General features: G+C 39.4%; 1 protein-coding gene across 1 annotated transcript; it reads right to left on the reverse strand.

The window, feature by feature from the left end:
* Nucleotides 1–6574: 6574 nt before the first annotated feature.
* Nucleotides 6575–18294, reverse strand: cacng4b (calcium channel, voltage-dependent, gamma subunit 4b). The gene is made up of 4 exons (XM_036589829.1): nt 18072–18294; nt 8006–8089; nt 7733–7873; nt 6575–7365 (listed from the first exon to the last, which is right to left on the reverse strand). Exons 1-4 carry the CDS (start codon nt 18292–18294, stop codon nt 6845–6847), a joined length of 969 nt encoding a protein of 322 aa, XP_036445722.1. The 3' UTR covers nt 6575–6844.
* Nucleotides 18295–18569: the final 275 nt, after the last annotated feature.

The raw sequence follows: 18569 nt of genomic DNA on the forward strand, positions 1-18569 counted from the left end.
TGCTGGATGTAGGCCCTGTGGGTTACCAGCAGCAGCTTGACTGACAGCTGGAAAACATCCCACCCAGTCTCTAACAGTCAGCATCAACACGGTGGCACCTTGGCTTTTGTTTGACAAGCAGAGAGAGCACAGCTGAGGCCAGTGTGTAACCACCTCACACCCATCCTCAATCAGTGATCCTTCAAAGCCCATCAGTGCTTTTCACTGTGCGTGTGTGAAGTGGCCTCATAATACGTGCTCTAGCACAAATCACTCTCATCTCCTGAAACATATACTTTTGGACACAAAACATTTTCATCAAATGGAAAGACAATTTGAAGTAGATACCTGTTTTATGTATTAGAGATGGGAACTCAAGTCACATATGTTGACAGACTTTTGACTCTACTCTGACTTGCAACTTGACTCGGACTTGAGACTTATGGCTTGTGAAATTTCAGCCTGAAAATCAGGACAGCCAGCATTAAAGCAGTAAATAAATACAGTCTTTTGTTTCCAACCTTGCATGTGTGACTTTATTATGACTATGAGCAGTCATTACTGCAATGCTCTTAACTTGTAGCTCACAGCAGCATCATGTACAACTTATAACAAGCCTTTCATTATAGGAAAAACCTTCGGTCTAATAGACAGAATGACACGCCAACAGTCAATGTGATGTCTAAAGGACAAAACGTGAAACCGTTGGCTAGCAAGTGTATAGCAGGTATGCTAGTTAGTGCAGTAGCTATTAACTGAAGTTGTCAGCTAACCTAGATGAAGTTTTAGTAAGTTACAGATCATATTACTTTAAAATTTATTAAAGTTTCAGCTGGATTATTGCACCAGCTAGCTTACATGCTATGTAAACTAAAAGCTAACCAAGTGTTTTAAGTTGTTTAGTCTCTAGTCTAACACTACATTTACTGCATGTAGCACTGCAGTTGTCCTTCAGACTGTTTCAGAAGTGTTTTCTGTAATGAAAGACTTATTTGAAGCATTTTAATAAGCAGTTTACTTTTGTAAAATGCAATGCCTGCAGCTAATAATGAGATGAAACAAATTCTCTGCTAAAGCCTCGAGACTTGGACCTGCATCCCAGAGACTTGAGACCTGACTTAAACTCGCATGAATCAACTTTTGAACATTTTCTATCTATTTAACTCTTTAAAGAAGACGTTCTTTAGTAAAAGCAACAATTAGATGTAGAATCATGACAGCCCTTACATGGTATCAGGGAAGGTCTCTGAGCTAGCTTCATGATATGATGGGTGATAGTAATGGAAGGTTGTGATGAAACATATTATTTGTTAAAATTATTTGCCCCACCAAGTACATGGTGATGTTGCCAAAAAATCAGAAGATGTTTAAGACAGGGCAATAATCATTATGTTTTGTTGGAAGATGATGAGGAAAACATTTTTGTCTTTCACATGTTCTGATGAAAGGTGCTTAATATGACCAGGACTGTTTGATCATAAGATTGAATTTAAATGGTTCTTCTCTACCTGTTATGTGTGGTTTTGAAAGAACGATTCTGTAAAGCACCAAAAATGGTTCTGCTTTTATTATAAGTCATATGGATACATTATATAGATCCCTTTTTGCTAAGAGTGTAGAGGAGAAGGTGGAATTTGGCTGCCTGAGATAGGAAATACTTACCATGTATCCCTAGTGGTGGGCAGCATTATTTATGCTAGATTAGATCATGTTGTGTAGGCTAAAACAAAGCCATCACACACTGAATTGGTTTCTACAATTCACTTTGGCAGTAGTGTAGCCAAACACCATTTAGCATGCAAAATTAGTAAGAGATGGTGCTGATCTGATACAGATTGATTATCACCGAGAAAAAGGGAATGAATCTGATCCTGTCCTGTAACAAATCTATCCTGTAATAGCACATATTCACATTGTGTATTCCTTTCTGTGGGTTGAGAAAGATGGCCTACTTTTAGATGCTCACTGAGAATGATAGCCTACTTCTAGATATTCATCTTAAGTGAAGTGTTTTCATTAAAACAGCTCATTTTAAAGCTTAGTAATATTTAAAGAAGAAATAATATATTGGTATTGGTATTGGCCAGTGCTTAAGGTTTCAGTACTGGTATCAGAAAAGAAAAAGTGGTATTGTGTAATGTCTACTAGCTGAATACACAAGTGTAATCAGAGTTGTTAGAGGAAAGCTGCTATAAGCAAGATCATTATAAAGCCAAGAATTAGAACATTAGAATGTTACCTACTACCCCAGTGGTCACCTCCAACCCAAAACTAACACACCTCATTCGGCTAATCAAGACTTAAATAATTAGATGGGTCAGCTGGGGTTGATTAGGGTTGGAGCTAAAGGCTCTAGAAAGGTAGATCTCCAGGAGCAGGGGTTGGTGACCACTACACTACACCAACCTCTTTCTCCTAGGATAGTACACTACTTAGTTGTATATTTACTGTTGTGCAGAGTTAGTTACCTTCATGTCATGAGGTGTTAATGAGGCCACGGCATTCATTGCAGATTTGAGAACATTGAGGTTTTACTGAAGTTTAATCAAAGCTGGTAGGTAAATTTAGCCAAGAGTAAATTGGACGATATAACTATTACTATTTTTTTAACCTGACAGTAGTTTGCTACTTACTGTTTGAAAGTATTTTTTATTTAGCTAAAATGATAGACTAGCTATGGTAGATTAGTGATTTGGACACGTTTCCTCAACATTAGAAATATGATTCCTAAACCTGTTCAATCTGAATCTTAGACCTCTATTTTAATAATTGTTACCCCACATGCATTAAAAGTGACTCTGCGTCAATCCAGATAGTAGTTTTTTTGTACATCACCAAATACAAACTGCTGTAGGGCAAAATTTTAAAGCTGCAAGAAATGAGTGACACCAAAAGCTGTCAGATCTGGCGCAAACAAATACAGACAGTGTAGCTTCTTACACATTGTTTGAAATCTATAAAATATAAGCATCGTATTAGGATCATTGTATACATGTATCTGCAACAAAACTGGATTTATATTATTGAGAACAGTGATTCAAAACCTTTGAATGGTGATTACACATTTTTAAACTGTAGTGTACTTTTTACTTCCTACATTCCCATTAAGATCTTTAGAGTATTCAATCCAAAGTATTCACTACAAAGTGTTCATTACAAATCAAGTATTCATTTGCCTGTCAACATTTCTGTTCCCATCAGTTTCCACACTACACTCGTCAATGCCATGCCAAGTGTATGCTTGTAACTGTAATTATAACTGTATTTAAATTTTACAAACATTTAAAAGTTTTCTTAAAAGGTTTGAACATGGCAAAACAGTTAGCTTGTGTCCAACTTTGATAAAGTTTATGACTTTGATAAGGATCTACTCCTAAGTTTATCTGTTAAAGCATTTAGTTTTCACCTTTATATACTTGAGTATATACAGTTGTATGCAAAACTCTGAGCAACCCTGGTCAAATTACATGTTTTTGTAATTGTACATTAAAATATGCAGGAGTGTGTTCTCTTTATAGGATTTGTGCTTATTTTTGTATTTTACTCTAAAAAAGTCAACAAAGCATGCAAGTTGACCAGGGGTGCTAAACCTTTGCATATGACTGTATGAATGTTCATACTTTTTGACTCTTATTTTAGTGTATTCACCTTTAATTGAGCTAGAGTTTTATGTAATACCTATACTTTTACTGTAGTACAGTTTCTCTACACTCTTTTTACATCACAGGACAGAAATATATATCAGAGTCTACCAATGATGCCAAGGCCAAGGAAGGATGCGCAAGCATGAGCAAGACAACATTTGCCCTGACTTAATTTATTCAAGTGAGCAACAATATGGTGACATTGTTGGTGAGAGAGTAATACTGAGAACAACAACATCAGCAAATAAAGAGAAGCTGAGGAGGGGAGAATGTCTTCCTTGAGAAAGACGGAGAGCGTTACAGGTAGGTAATAGTGATTATGTCACCAGAGAGAAAGGCATTGAAGCCACTCTGTAAATAATATCTAAAGCACACACACGGTCAATGGATCATAGAAAACGTCAATATTCAAGACTACCTACCATACACCATGCTATACGGAGGCATGGCTCTAAGCTCATGTAAAAAAATGGATTTACTAAGTGAATGCAGCTGTATATGCTATGTAACCCAGCATCTTTCAGATATGTACAGGTAATTGAGATCCTTTGTTCCACATTCTTAAAAATAAAGGTTCCAAAAGGGGTTCTTTGGAGCAGAGTCACTTCTGTTTTCCTAAACAATATTTCCGTGAACAATTCTTTAAAGAACCATTCTTTAAATGAGACGTGCTGAAAGAACCTTAATGTACAGGTTTTGTCCTACTAGTTTCTTTTAGAACCACGCATGCATGGCAATAATCATTTAGGAGCCTTTATTGTTAAGAGTGCATAAGGAATCACTTCAGCAATAGGCATCTGACCAAAAATTGTATGGCATTCTCTCACCACTCTTACAGATAACAGAATTCTAATAGATGAGAACGAGAAAGTAAGAACTTGCTGGAACCAGACAGATCCTGTTATAGTGAGAAAATAAACAGTGACAAAGTATGTGGCTGGCTGGCATGCTGATTTGATGGGAATTCCAAGCATAAGGCTCTGAAAAGCTAAGACACGGATGGTCTTCTGAACAGCTGGTTTGTCCACATTGATGCAAGACTGACAGTCTTTCATTCTTCTTTGTCCTTGATTGTTATCAGCAAACGGGCCATACCATTGAAATGCTTCTCGGTGCTGACGGACTTTAAAAAAAAAAAAGAAAGAAAAGAAAAAAAGGCTCTTTCATTTTTGGATGTCTGACATTTCTCAGCCCTCCATTTATCTGCAGACTTGCACAATGTCACAGTCCCAGTGGCACACAGCATTCAGATTTACACAGGGCTGCTGTAGCATGGAGCAGCAGCATGGCCATCATTCACATTCATGGGGGGATGGGGTGGGGGAAGCGTCTAGATTTCACCCGCTTTTTGGTGGAATGTTGACGTTTTAGTCCTTGGTGCTAAGTGACAGCGATGGCAGTGGAATAACATTAATCTTCAACCCATTCACTATGACGAAAAAGGATACTGGCTGGTTTTCTAGTGACAGCTGATGACACATTATCATTGTCAGAATTGAAGAAAAAAAAAAAACACCAATGTAAACCTTCATTGGCTATACCATGAAATTTTCCCTGACCTGCCCATGCTCCGCCTACAAATGTGCTCTTTCATAGCTGCTGCTGCAAGATTGGACAAGTTTCATAAAATGCTGGCAGAAATACCATTCAACCTAATGATCAACTGTAGTTCACAACTGCACTATGTAAGATTTTTTTTGTGTTTGAACGAGCGTCTGAAAACTATACGTGCGATCAGTCACAAATGTCACATAGGCTCCTGATATGATCCTGCAAAGTTTTGTGGTTCTAGCTCAAGAACTGTGACCTGTAATAACGGTACAAAAAGCATAGATTAATAATAAAACAAAGAACAGTAAGTTGGCTTTGTTGTGGTATCTGTGTGCTGCTGTAAGTCACTTTGTAAAGCTTGAATGATTAATTTAAAAGTCAGAGGCGTTATATTGGATTCTGCTGGAGTTTTTCGGACCACGTCATACATCTGTGTCTCACACACAGGCTCAAAAATGCGGTCCAGCTTGATGTTTAGCTCTCAAATGCAAAGATCTGCTTGAGGAATGGGTCCGAAGAACAAGTCAGTACAAAATGTTCTTTTGCATGTTGGTAATTTCACCAGAGAGGTCTCCAAATACCCAGAACTTATGTAGTATAGCTTTAAGATAGATCTGTGTAGTTTTTCATGTAATTGAGGTCATTTTATCATAGTTGCAAAAAATTGTTGCAACCTTTCCCACCTGCTTTATTCTACAGTAGCTACAACAGCATATTTCAGCTTGAATGTTAAACTGGAAATGTCATTATAACCACTTTAAACAATTGTTGTAGTGGTCTAGTATGACTGACTTATCTGACAAAAACTGAATTATACAAATGTCTCTGAATTACCTATTATGTTGGATAATATTTTTCCCAACATTCTGTAAAGCTTGTCCATTTTCCCAAGAGTGGCTACGTAAGAACATATTTGTGGGTGGAGCACGGGCAGGTCTATTGCCCCCTCGATTCTCGAAGCTGTAGCTCTATGTGATTTCTAGTTTCACAACAGCAGAAGAACCAAACACAGTATTCTCTGCAGTCAGTACCTACAGTTTAGGTCAACTGGCACTGTTGATACTGATAAGCAGAACAGGCACACAGAACAGGATAAGACAGCTGTGGCTACAAACATATGACAAAAAAGGCATACAAGGTTCAACTGAAGTATATACAAAATACACAAGAAGAGAAAGGCTTGAGCTGTTAGACTACTTCCTTTAGCACCATTTTTATATTTGGGTAGTCATGTTTAAATGGTGTGCACTGAGAGGAGTTCTTAACTTTATCTATTTCTCATTTGGAGAATAAACTGTAAATTAAAATTTGTTGGTTCACTGAAAGTCCATATACTTTAGAATGATCCGGAGTATATTGTCCATGGGCTTTTGTAAATTGTATGGTATTGGCTATATAGATGTATCTTGTAGCTGTGCCAGTCTCTCAGATCATTTCTCAGTAACACTGTAAGAGGAAACGCTGAACCAGAACAGTAGTCCATGGGTGGAATTTAAGGAATAAAAGCTTTCAGCCCATTCAAAGTCCCTTGTTAGCATTAGGTAGTTGGTTCATCGCCATAACCAAAGAAGTGGTTCTTCTACTACTCCATTAAGCTATTATGTCTTGGTAACTGTTTTATAGGGCCATTGTACACTGTACTTCTAGAACATTCCTGTTAAATAGGTGTCTCATACTGGCGTTGTCCTCCTGTTGACGCCATCATTCAAGTCTTTAGGGAAACAGTTGTGCACCTGTAGAAATCCGGAGTCATGTTCAGGGCTGTAGGAGCTGTCCGTGCCCGACTTGAGCGGGTCTCTGGACAGTGTGTACATGTTGATCTCCCCCAGAGGCACAGAGCTGACCATCTTCAGGCCGACCGGAGAGGCCTCACGAGATGCCTCTGTGGAGCGCGAGCTGGATCGTGAGTGCCGCCGGCGGTAGCGGAAACTAGGCATGCGTGAATATGGAGAAGAGGACGAGGTAGACTTGATGAACTCCCGCCGTGCCTTGAAGCGCACTTCTTTGTTCTTCTCAATGTAGATGTTCACGGCTAGGACGGCCACCGCCTCAGCCACGATGAAGGAAAGCGCTCCGAAGTAGAAGGACCAGCCGTAATTGTACTGGTTCTTCTTGTCCTCGTCGCGTTTGTCGCTGGGGTCACCGGCGTTGCTGGAGATGTAGACGATGATGCCAATGATGTTGCTCAGACCTGTTGCATCCAAAAGAAGTATGCAAAAAATTGAGATGCTTGTGTTATTTCTTTGTTTATAGCAAGTATCAACTTTATGAAGCTTTCCCTTCATTTTCGTGCTCACTAATGACACTTGTTAACTTCCTGTTTTAAAAAAAATTAGGCCTCCCACCCCCACCAAGTTGGCCAGTAGACCAGTTTAATTGCTTTCTAGTAGCGTTCTTCATGAACTATATGTAATTTAAAGTTGTATGCAAAAGTTTGGGAACGCTTAGTCAAATTATGTACTTTGTTGATTTTCTCTTACATATATATGACATGCAGGTTACTCGTAAACTATTTTAGGTCATCATGTAACCAGTGTGGAATGAGCTTTTTTTTTTACCTGCTGCCACAAACAAGATGCCTGCACTGAGCAGGATGTTGTTCCTCTTGCTGTAGATGCGTCCCACCCCCACGCACAGCCCCCCCAGCAGCAGCAGAATGGTACTGAGAATGGGGAACACACTCGAGGCACGGACTATACCTACACACGAGACCGGATCACAGGTGAGTCTTCAAAGAGCTCAAATGCTGTTTTACCAGAATGACACATGTATAAACAAGAGTGAAACAATGTTTAAACTTGTGAAATGTTGCTTGAGAGGAAGTCACTCACGTAAGAGGTACTCTGAGCTGTCAGTGTCATAATCATTGTCATCTGGAAAGTGATTAATACGGTAGCAGCTTCCTTTGTTGAGGCCTAAAGAAGAAAGAACAATTCTGAAGTTTATTTATGACTCAGAGAATAAAATACTGGTTCAAACATTCCACATACTTTATAATGCTGTGGTATATAGTGTCCATAAGGTATATAGATCTCTGTGTGCCCCAGTCTTTCAGATCCTTTCTCAAAAATACTGTAAAAGGAAACACTGGACTAAAATACTAGTCCTTGGGTGAAATTTAAAGAATAAAACTGTCTTTCAAGTCCATTCAGGTTCTCTTGTTAAAGTATTAGTCAGTAGGTAGAGAAGGGGTTTTTCCACTGTGCCATTAAGCTGTTAGGTCTCAGTGATTTTCCACTGTATTTTTAGAACATGCCCATTATAAAGAAATTGTCATCATGAAGTGATGTCCCAAACATCTCTCCTATTTTACTGGACAGCATGTCAGTTCTACAATGAAAATCCAGCTGCGTTCAGCTGAAGAACTAGAACTAAAAGAATTTTCAATAACAAAAGTTCTAACAGTGGTGTGTTTTAAACTTTATTGGCCCCAAAGAAAAAAAAGAAATAACAGAACCCAATAAAATTACTTTAAGTGAATAAAAATTGACAATGTAATTTGCGTGATTTACTTGCCATTTTATGTCATGCCATTTCACTCACTGCCATCTAACATTAGCCTAAATATTTACATTAAGACTAATTAAGACTTACTGAAGTTTCATAGATTCCCTAGAACCCTTGCTGTGTGTATATCATCAATATTTTATATATTATGTGAATAGATTCATCTTATTGATTTTTTTCATTAATAAGTAAAGAATATATCATGTTGCATTTTGTTTTAAAGGATCCATTTGAAAATGGTTACCTTTAATGACTAACATGGAAATAAATGGATGTCAAGACTGTCTGTGTAGTGTCGATGGAAGGTAACTGGTGAGGTATACTGTTGTTCAGTGAGTCATGGGTGTAGAACTGTGTCAGTATCTATATGAAGAGTCCAGTAAAGATTTTAAGGGGCATCCCTTTGCATCATGGCCCCATGGTGATTACTACCGGCCAGCCAAATCGTTACGCATCGGATTCCTAAATAGATGTTTACCTGGATGTTCAGTTCTGTCAAAAACTTGTACACTTTTACATTATTGAATATTAAAATTGCGGATCATTTTTAAGTGGCCTTTTTCCAACATCTCTTTATTCTGATGGTGAGGGAATCAGATCAGTGAACGGGGATATTTACTGAAAAAATATATTGGCATAAGACAGATGTTTAGAATTGACCAATATTTCAAACCAATATTTAATGATGTATTTATTGTACTCTGGAAAAGCAGAATGTTTGGTTAGGGTACTGAAATGTCTGAATTTTGCTCTTTGTACTACCTTTGTACCCCTATAGAAATAAATTATTACAAATATGTATCTTACTTAAGTTAATGCAGTGAGATTTTTTTCAAATTCATTTTGGCCCAGTTCTATTCATCATTTATTCACCACTATTCTTTCAACATGAAATTTTTACACAATGTAAAAGATAGTCGCTGTGCTCAAATGATGTAGGAACAAATGTTGATGTGAGACGTTTTTTTCTTCGCAGCAACAAACTTACATATCTCTGTAATGCTAATCCAGTAGATGTACTCCCAGTTTCCCAGTGGACAAAAAAAAGGGATGTTGCCATCGGCCCACAATTCCCATATCAGTGCATCCCTAGTATATTAAGTTCTTAACACTTACACGTCTTTTACAAAAATGGTTATTTAACCATTGAAAGGTTTTTAGGGAACCAAAATGGGTTCTTCTATGACATCACTCAAAAGAACCCTTTTTGACACCTTTTATCTTAAGAATGTATACAAGTTTGGTGATTGAGATGTTTAGTCAGTAATACTGTAGATGCAGTTGCTCTCTCTCTCTCTCTCTTTCTCTCTCTCTCTCTCTCGCTCTCTCCTTCTCTCTCTCTCTCCTTCTCTCTCTCTCTCTCCTTCTCTCCCTCTCTTCTTTTCTGTTCTAGGTGAGGTGGGAGGCAGTCTATACCCTGTGACACAGCTTTTGTGGCCCAGCGTGGCATTAATTGGGTCTAGTGGTTAAAAAGGAGCATCAAATTAATTAGTATTAAATAGGTCTGAGAAACTGGGCCACGTTTTCTCGTCTAGTCATTGTAAAAAAAAAAAAAACACCCTAATTCAGGTTCTGTGAGTTGTCCTCTGATACCAAGACCTGCATGATATAGGTGAACGGCTCCTGCATTATTCATATTTAGTATTCCATAATATAATATAAATTCACAGAAAAGAGACTCTGTATAGGGCCTGTAGGCCTATAGGTTGTAAAATGTTTAGTAGGCTTAGTATTCTGTATCATCTATGAAGTGTGCGAGCATGCCAATCACATGCCAGAGAAATTTGCCTAATTAGCATATTTCTAAACCTGTCAGTGACAGATGGTATTCAGTCAACAAAGGAAGAAAACTGAGTGCTGCATTTAACAGTTAACCCTTTTTTTACTGAGCATATCATCTGAATACTATGCATTCGGAGATGTTTGTCCCCACTTTAACTCAATAAAATCAGAAATCAGAGTAGCTGGGCCGTGTGTGCCCACTATGGACAGTAAAATGTATCAGCATGTGGAATTAGAGCCTTCTGTGTGCTAATGTGTTTATCACTATACAAAAGAAGCACATTGCTGCTTTTATTTATGAATGTACTGTGATAGTTTCTGAATCACTTATTGATTTGTTTAATCAGAGTAATAATAAAGTGTTCAGTAAATTCCTATTAATCTGTTTGCATGTTTGTTTGTGACCCAAATAAAATAATCAACAAAGCAACAGCTTTGTTAAATCTTATTCTTTACATATGAAAATAAATGTAAAATAAAAATAGTTTAGAAAGCATGTTATTAAACGGAGAAGAGTAGATTTAAAGGTAGAAATAGCTTTTTTGGCATTAAAAGGCCCATATTCTGTTTGTTCACCTCTTATTCTATTGTAGGTCTGCTTATGACATTTGTGTATATTTATGTACCAAAAATAGTCTCAAGTCATTTTTATATGACCTTTTTCCAACCTCTCATTAGCCCTTAGAATTAAATGGGCTGTTGTTGTTCCTGTGCCTTTAAAGCTGACTTATGTAAGCGATTTCTGCTCTGAATAGCTGGCCTGTACCCTGCCTTGTTTAGAGAAGCAGTCCAGGCTGAAACACTACTTGTAACATCAGCATGAATGGGCAGAGCTAAGTTTGTAGTGGCTGAATAGGTGGACATATTTAAGTGCATTCACTTTCATGGCATCCCAAAAACAGTGAGATAAACAATGGGATATTTTTAAGGCTTAATTTGAAACTTAAAGTTTACATATTACATCAAACTATGTAATTCAAAAAAAAGCAAGGAAATGTGTGCCATGATATGGGCTCTTTAAGACTGGAATATGTAAATGACCTCTCTTCCGATTAGTTGCCTTCATACAGAAAACAGTCCAAGCTGAAACACTCTTTATAACTTCAACATGAATGGGCGGGGTTAACTGTAGGTTAAATAGGTGGATTTATGTAAATGCTTTGGTTTTTGTGCTATGATAAAAACGGTGAATATTATAAGAGGCTGCTTTGCAGCTTAGTTTCCATACTTGGACTGTTTAGACTAGGGAATCAACAACACTTTAACAATTTAATTAAAAAATAAATAAATAAGGGAAATTCAGCCTTCCATGATGGGGGCACTTGAAGTTTGCCTTTGTCAAATTCCACATCAGCTTTTACATTTTAAACTCAAAAAGGCTTAAATCTTTATCTTTCTGCACTTAACGTCTATTCTTTCTAATTGGTTCAGAATCATTTTTCCAAACAGTTAAAGACTACGGCTGTTCAGAAGGGATATAGACTATCTAAGAGCCATCAGGCGTGTGGTTTACTCCATTTTTCTGGCTGTATTAGAGAGTATTGTGAGTGAAGAGGAATCAGATTGAGAGCTCAGACAGTTGATTTATGAGTGGCGGTTATTAGCCCAGTGTCTGAGGTGTGCCCAGTCTCATAAAGAAGAAATAAAGCTCCTCACCTGACTGACACAGACACTCATCAGAGAGAGAGAGAGAGTGTGTGTGTGTGTGTGCATGTGCCTGTGTGTGTGTCTGTGTGTGTGACAAAAAGCGACGGCCCAGTCCCTCAGGCCTGCCTGGAGGTAGCAATGCTCTCTGCTGAGCACATCTTCTCCATGGCAACCTCAGGGCTGCTTCAACCATCTGATTTCCATAATGTCTCCAAGGATGCCTTTGACATCTTCATTGTGGTTTAATGCAGCAGGCAAAGACACCTCCACCACCCCCCCCACCAATCCCTACCAAACCCACCTCCCTGCCTCACACATGCAGCGCCAAAACTGATCCCAAAGCAGCTGTCACAGCTGCCTCAGCCAGGAAGGATCACATTATTGTTATTGTGAATTATGGCCAATCATGGGCTTCTTAAAGTGCCATCAACCAGTTGTGGTTTTGCATGCCGCTGTTAGGTGCTCACCTTGTTTGGTAGCACAGATGTATTCATGTTTTTGCTGTCGTTACAAAATCACACATCCCCAAAATGGCAACTTCACAGGGGAAGAAACACAAGGCTCTGAAAGGGGCACTCTGGCCAAAGTGAATAAAAAAGCAAATTGTTCTTGTAAACATGCCTCCTCACCTCCTACAGCATAACCACAATAGTCACGAGTGAGATTTTCTTGTATAACGGTTAGGAAAACCCCCTTCAGATGATGTATTTCGAAGGTGGGAGGAACTTCTGAAAAATGACGAGCTTTAGGGTTCTTGGGGGCAGATGCATCATGGGGGCAGGCTGTTTGAAATGTTTTTCTTTTTTCTGCTGGCTAATGTAGAAGAAAGCCAGACTGCTCATGTTACAGATATGAAGCTGACACATCTGTATGTATTTGCTTCTACATTAGTGCATTTCTTATTGCAGTGAAGAATTCCCAATAGGCTCTTTTCTTAAGAAACAGAAATACGTAAATGCCAGATAAAACAAAGTCCACAATTGTCTTACAGACAGTTATTAACCTCAGTAATACTAGTGTTCACCATGGAAAGGTGTATCACTTAATCTGTGTCATAGCTGCCAAAACTAAAATTTGAAGTTGTATCCAGAATTGTTGGAGAACACCAAACACACAACAATGTGTTAATCTAAGCTGAACAAAGGATATACATTTTTCATGGAAGAATACCTTCACAGCTATCAGAGTACGTTAACATCAGCTAACATCTACAGAGTGATAAAACAATGGATATGTGAAATAACTACAACCAAAAAGCTAGATTAGTCATATTAGCTGGAGATGTTGAAAAAGCTTGGTAACAAGAAACTAGTTGGCAAAAAGGTAAACAGGCACACATACCGACAGAGGGGTGTGCCGCCTAGTTACGGTCTGTAGCACCACTGTAGACATTTTCCACAACCGCCGGCTCCAATGAATGACTGGCTCTCTCAAATGCAAACAGCGTTTGATGAGGAATGTGAAAACTACTCCACTGAAAGCAGCTGGGAACAGCACCAATTTTAAAGCGCAAACTGCCTTGTAACTTTAGTCAGCAGGGGTGAAATGCTGACACAAAGGTAACATTACCTGCTGTCCATATAATAAAGTTTATTCCATCATCCCTCTTAATTGCACAAACTCATTTTTCCTCTTTCTTGCCAGCTTAGAAGCCTTAAAAACGAGGGTAAATTGTTTTTACTTCTAGCTCAAACACTTGGGTACATTGCAAAAGCTCTTACTCTTGGACTCTTGGAAACTTGTTGATTCTTTAGAAGCAGCTTAACCCAGCCACAGGAACAGTCCAGAAATGTGAAAAAGACCTACTGTTGTTTGACATATTTGCATAATTCATGCTGGGTACTGTAGCAATGAATATTGACGGACAAAAACACAAAAATGACACTCTGTCAAGCCGCAAGGCCATGGGATGTGATGCTGCACTACAAAATAATATGTAACATGACAAATAACATTAAGTGCCAATTTTAGGTTGAAATACTCCTTTAACTTGTAGGTAATGTAGTGAGATTTAAACCAAAAAGGAACTGTGGACCATTTTTATTCATCCATTGGTCATGAAACGTTCACACAATGTAAAAGGCAAGTACAGTTTTCACTAACTTAAAATGGACACTATGGAATGACAGCAACACTAATCAAAGAACAGCAGCTGATTTTGTTTTGCTCTTGTAGGCCTTGTTGAATTAATGTGATGTATTTGGTAAACAAACAGGCGAACAAAACATTTTTATCTAATTGGTGCAATGGTTTATCAAAGAATTATGAACATCAGCCACTCATAAGGATTCTTTGGAAAGATGGCATAGAAGAACTTTCAGTTCTTGAAAAGGCCCATATCATAGAGAATTGTTGATATAGTATGTAAAGGTTGTTAGAGTTTCAAAATGTACCTTTCACTCCATGAAGTCCATATATACGAACTTAGCAGCAAAAACAGCCCAATTTGATAGCACTGTTTTTTGTGATGTAACAAAAAGTATTTACATACGTCTGCCTATTCTGCCAACAGCAGTTTAGCACCGCCCATTCACACTGAATTTATAAGGAGTGTTTCAGCCTGGACTGCTTTCTAAATATGACTCAATACAGGGCAGCCAATCAGAACAGAGGTAAATTACATATCTCTGTCTGACACGGTAACAAAAATAGCCTGTTGAATCTGAAGATAAAAACAGTTTGGAAAATGGTCATGCTAAAATAAATTATCACTGTATTTGGTACACAAAACCACACAAATTTCACATGCGGACTTCAGGAGAAAAAAAAAATCAATGCAGGAGAAATGCATGACTTGGGACTTTTAATGAACCTTTTAATGGATAATCCTTAAAAGAGCCATTTTTATAAATGAGCCTTTGAAATTTGATGAACATGACAAATCAAGGTTTTCTGTGAGCTGTACATCCAAATCAAGCATTTAGAAACCTTTATTTTGTGTACAAGATAGTTCTTCAAGTAAAAAATGGTTCTGTATAGAACCATGAACACTCAAAGAACCATTTGCATGCTTAAAGTATTCTTGGCATTATGAAATTGTTCTTCAGATTGGTGGAGAATGTGTTATATATGGTTCTATATAGAACCTTTTGAAAAGGGTTCTATACAGCGCCAGCAAGGGTTCTTCTATTGTTACAAGCTTCAGAACAATAGCATAACCCTTTTAAAAAAAGGGGTAAATAACACAATCTCTATCAATCTGAGGAACCATTTCATGATGCAAAGAACGCTTTAAGCATGCAAATGGTTCTTTGAGTGTTCATGGATCTATATAGATCATGGATCTTTGAAGAACCATCTTTTTAAGAGTGCATGTAGGGATGACAGCCAGAATTCTTCTTGGGTTATAATGCTGTAGGCCCAAATGAGCTGAGAATGAACACTATGTGATGATATCCTGCATTGGTAAGGTTGAGAGGTCGAGGGCCTGCACCTGGCACGTGCTCCTAGCTTGTTATCACTACGCTCTTCAGTGTGGTACGGTGGCAGAATTCAAGCCTGGTGGCTAATTAGAGACTGCGTGGCCTTTTAGAGCTGCATTTTAATTACAGATCTGTGGTGCACGCTGGGAGTGGCAAAGTGACAGCACTTCCCCCCTCGAAACCTCCCCAGCCTCGCAAAGGGAACGATGCCACCAGTGGAAGACTCAGATCCATACGGAACTAAAGCAAATGTTATCTCACGGGGCTGCAATCTGTTCAGTTGATAGAAAACATATTGACGCTTTGAGTGTTTTGTCCTTTGTTGGTTGACGAGTGACCTTTAAGGGTCAATACAATGTTTTAGATGATGTCGTACAAATTAGGCATGATGGTAGAGCATCGTCAAGGGCTTCTTGAAATACTAGATTGTGCCCCTCATATCTCTAAAATGGGCAAAACATTCTTATCTTTAATGATGGTTGACAGAACAAGATTTTATTCCAAGTAACTTTGGGTCTTTTATGTTGGTCCTTTCATTGTCATATGTTCTCACAGTGTAAAGGGCAGGTAGCATTTTTAAATTTGACATAGATACAACTCCAAGGTTTTGATATGATGGTGCTAGTATTCACATGTCAGTTTGAGATCTATATAGGGATGTTGTTAACTGGACTATGTCTACTCACTTGTTTGAATTCTTGCCTCAACATTTCAGCACCATGAGGAGTGGACAGCGTCTCCGTCCCTATGTACTAACCTCAAGCTCTCAGGCCTGATAAAAGCACCATTATATCAAAATGGCACTGTACCACTCCACCAGGACAGGTCTAATCTCCTGCCTTTAATGCTCACGTCTGCTAGAACAAAAGGCATCAGTTTTTCAGTCGTGAGAGGCAGCTGCTTTCAGCTAGTTTTCAGATTTGTCATTTGCATGATACTGGGTAGTTTTGAGAGCTTTTGCATGATTTCGTGACAGAATGGCACTTGTGTGTTCATGTCTGGCGAGACGATGAGTGGGACACGAGTCCTCCTGGCTGAGGGTCAGCAAAGCCTCACGTTGCATCAAGTAAAAAAGGGGAAAAAGTAGAATGTGTCTCATTTTTTGGTGGACAATGACAAGAAGCAACAGATTCATCTATTTTTAAACCTTGGCCATGTTACCATAGCGATTTCAGACATGTTGTTGCCAAGCAACAGCATCAAATACAATAAAGACATGAATGAAGGCAGATACTTAAGAGGAGACTCTTGACTGCATACGCTTTGCAGTCCATTCAGAAGAGAGAGAGGGAAGAGAGAGGGGGAAGAGGGACTGAGAGAGGGAGAAGAGAGACTGAGAGAAAGAGAAGAGAGACTGAGAGAAAGGGGAGAGAAAGAAGAAAGAGAGACAGAAAGAAAAAGAGACTGGGAGGGAGAGAAGAGAGACTGACAGAGAGGGAGAGAAAGATGGAAGAGAGACAGTGAGTGAAAGAAGGAAGAGAGACAGAAAGAAAAAGAGACTGGGAGGGAGAGGATAGATAGGAAGAAGGAGAGGGAGAAATAGATAATGAGAGAAAAGAGAGGGAGAAAAAGAAAGACAATCAGGGAGAAAGCAAGAAAGAAAAGAACACAAGAAAGAATGAGGGGAAGAAAGAACAAGTAAAGAGAGAGTTAATCAGAGAGAAGGTGTGAGGAGCGAGAGATAATGAGAGAGATATTCAAAGGAAGAGGGAGAAAAGGAGAGTAAAGAGAGACAGAGAAACAAAAAAAGGAAGAGGAGAAAAACCAAGAGAGAAGTAGGAGAGGGAAAAAAAGATAATGAGAGAGATCACACAAATAAACAAAAGAAAAGAAATCAGAGAGAAAGAAAGGAGAGACAAAGGCAAAAGAGAAAAGAAGAAAGAGAATAAGAAGAGGGAAAAAAGGATAATGAGATACAAAAAGAAAGTAGAGGAAGATAATCAGAGAGGAAGAAAGGAGAGAATGACAAAAGCAAAAGAGAAAAAAGATAATGAGAGCGACAGAAAGAGAGAGGAAGAAAAGCTAATGAGACAGAAGAGAGACAGGTAACGAAAGAGAAAGGGAGAAAAAGAAAGTAGAGAGAGATAATCAGAGAGAAAGAAATGAGATAATGAGAGGGAAAAAAGATGAGAGACAGAACGGGACAATGAGAGAGGAGAGAGAAAAAAAAAGTGAATCCGAGAAAAAGAAAGACGAGATGAAGGAGGAGAGGAGATAATGAGAGCGCTTCGAGTTCTCCTGTGAAAGCTACAGTTACGCACACAGGTTGTACAGACTAACGGCTCTGAGTTCTCGGGACTGACTCTGTATGTTTAGATTGGCATAATTAAAATACACAGAGAGTTTGTTTCCAGCGTCCTGAAGCCTCTGAGGTCATCTGTCTAAAACCAACCACACTGTATTCACTCATTTCACTGCCAGCGGTCAGAACGAGCGAGGACCAAAAGCCCACCAAGCGCGTCATGAGCTGTGAAACAAAGCCGGCAAGTTCTCCAGCCCCGTCAGCGCTGTTTAAACTCAGCACGGAAGCGCTCAGTACCTTCTATACAGCAGATCCTCCAGAGTCCGGAGTGCGTCAGGTCGCCGCGGCTCTTCTTGGCCTGCGTCTGAGTCTCGTCCGTCGTGATGTTGGTCGCGTTGCAGATGTGCGCGCGCGAGTACAGCCAGTAGTCCGTGCCCACGGCGATGCTCATGAGGCTAAACGCCACGAACGCGCCCGCCGTGGCCAGCAGCGTCTGGAGCGCGCGGTCGCACCGGGCCATCGCGCCTCATAACGGTGCGCGTGGCGCGTCTTGGGGGGCACGCGAGAGCGGCGCGCGCATTCCTCTCCCGCTTGTTGCTGCCGCTGGTGCTGCCTCCTCGCGCTCCTCTTTTGTTCCCGTCGCTCTCACGGCTTCAGGTAGCGCGGCGCGCGCGCTCACACGCTCAACCGCTCGCGGCCACGGTGAGGGGGTGGGCGGGGCGCGCGCACTCTCTCAACTCGGCTTCAGACATGGCCGGTGTGGTTTTTGATTTTCTTCTTCTTCGTTAAAGCAGC

Source organism: Colossoma macropomum, unplaced genomic scaffold (genome assembly GCF_904425465.1).
Source record: "Colossoma macropomum unplaced genomic scaffold, Colossoma_macropomum, whole genome shotgun sequence".
NCBI lineage: Eukaryota > Metazoa > Chordata > Actinopteri > Characiformes > Serrasalmidae > Colossoma > Colossoma macropomum.

Coding starts and splice junctions, on each gene's coding strand:
- cacng4b (XM_036589829.1), bottom strand. CDS start 18,294: ATGGCCCGGTGCGACCGCGCGCTCCAGACGCTGCTGGCCACGGCGGGC. Junction 7,874..8,005: donor CAGCTCAGAGTACCTCTTAC/GTGAGTGACTTC, acceptor TCTCGTGTGTAG/GTATAGTCCGTGCCTCGAGT. Junction 7,366..7,732: donor CATCTTGTTTGTGGCAGCAG/GTAAAAAAAAAA, acceptor TGGATGCAACAG/GTCTGAGCAACATCATTGGC.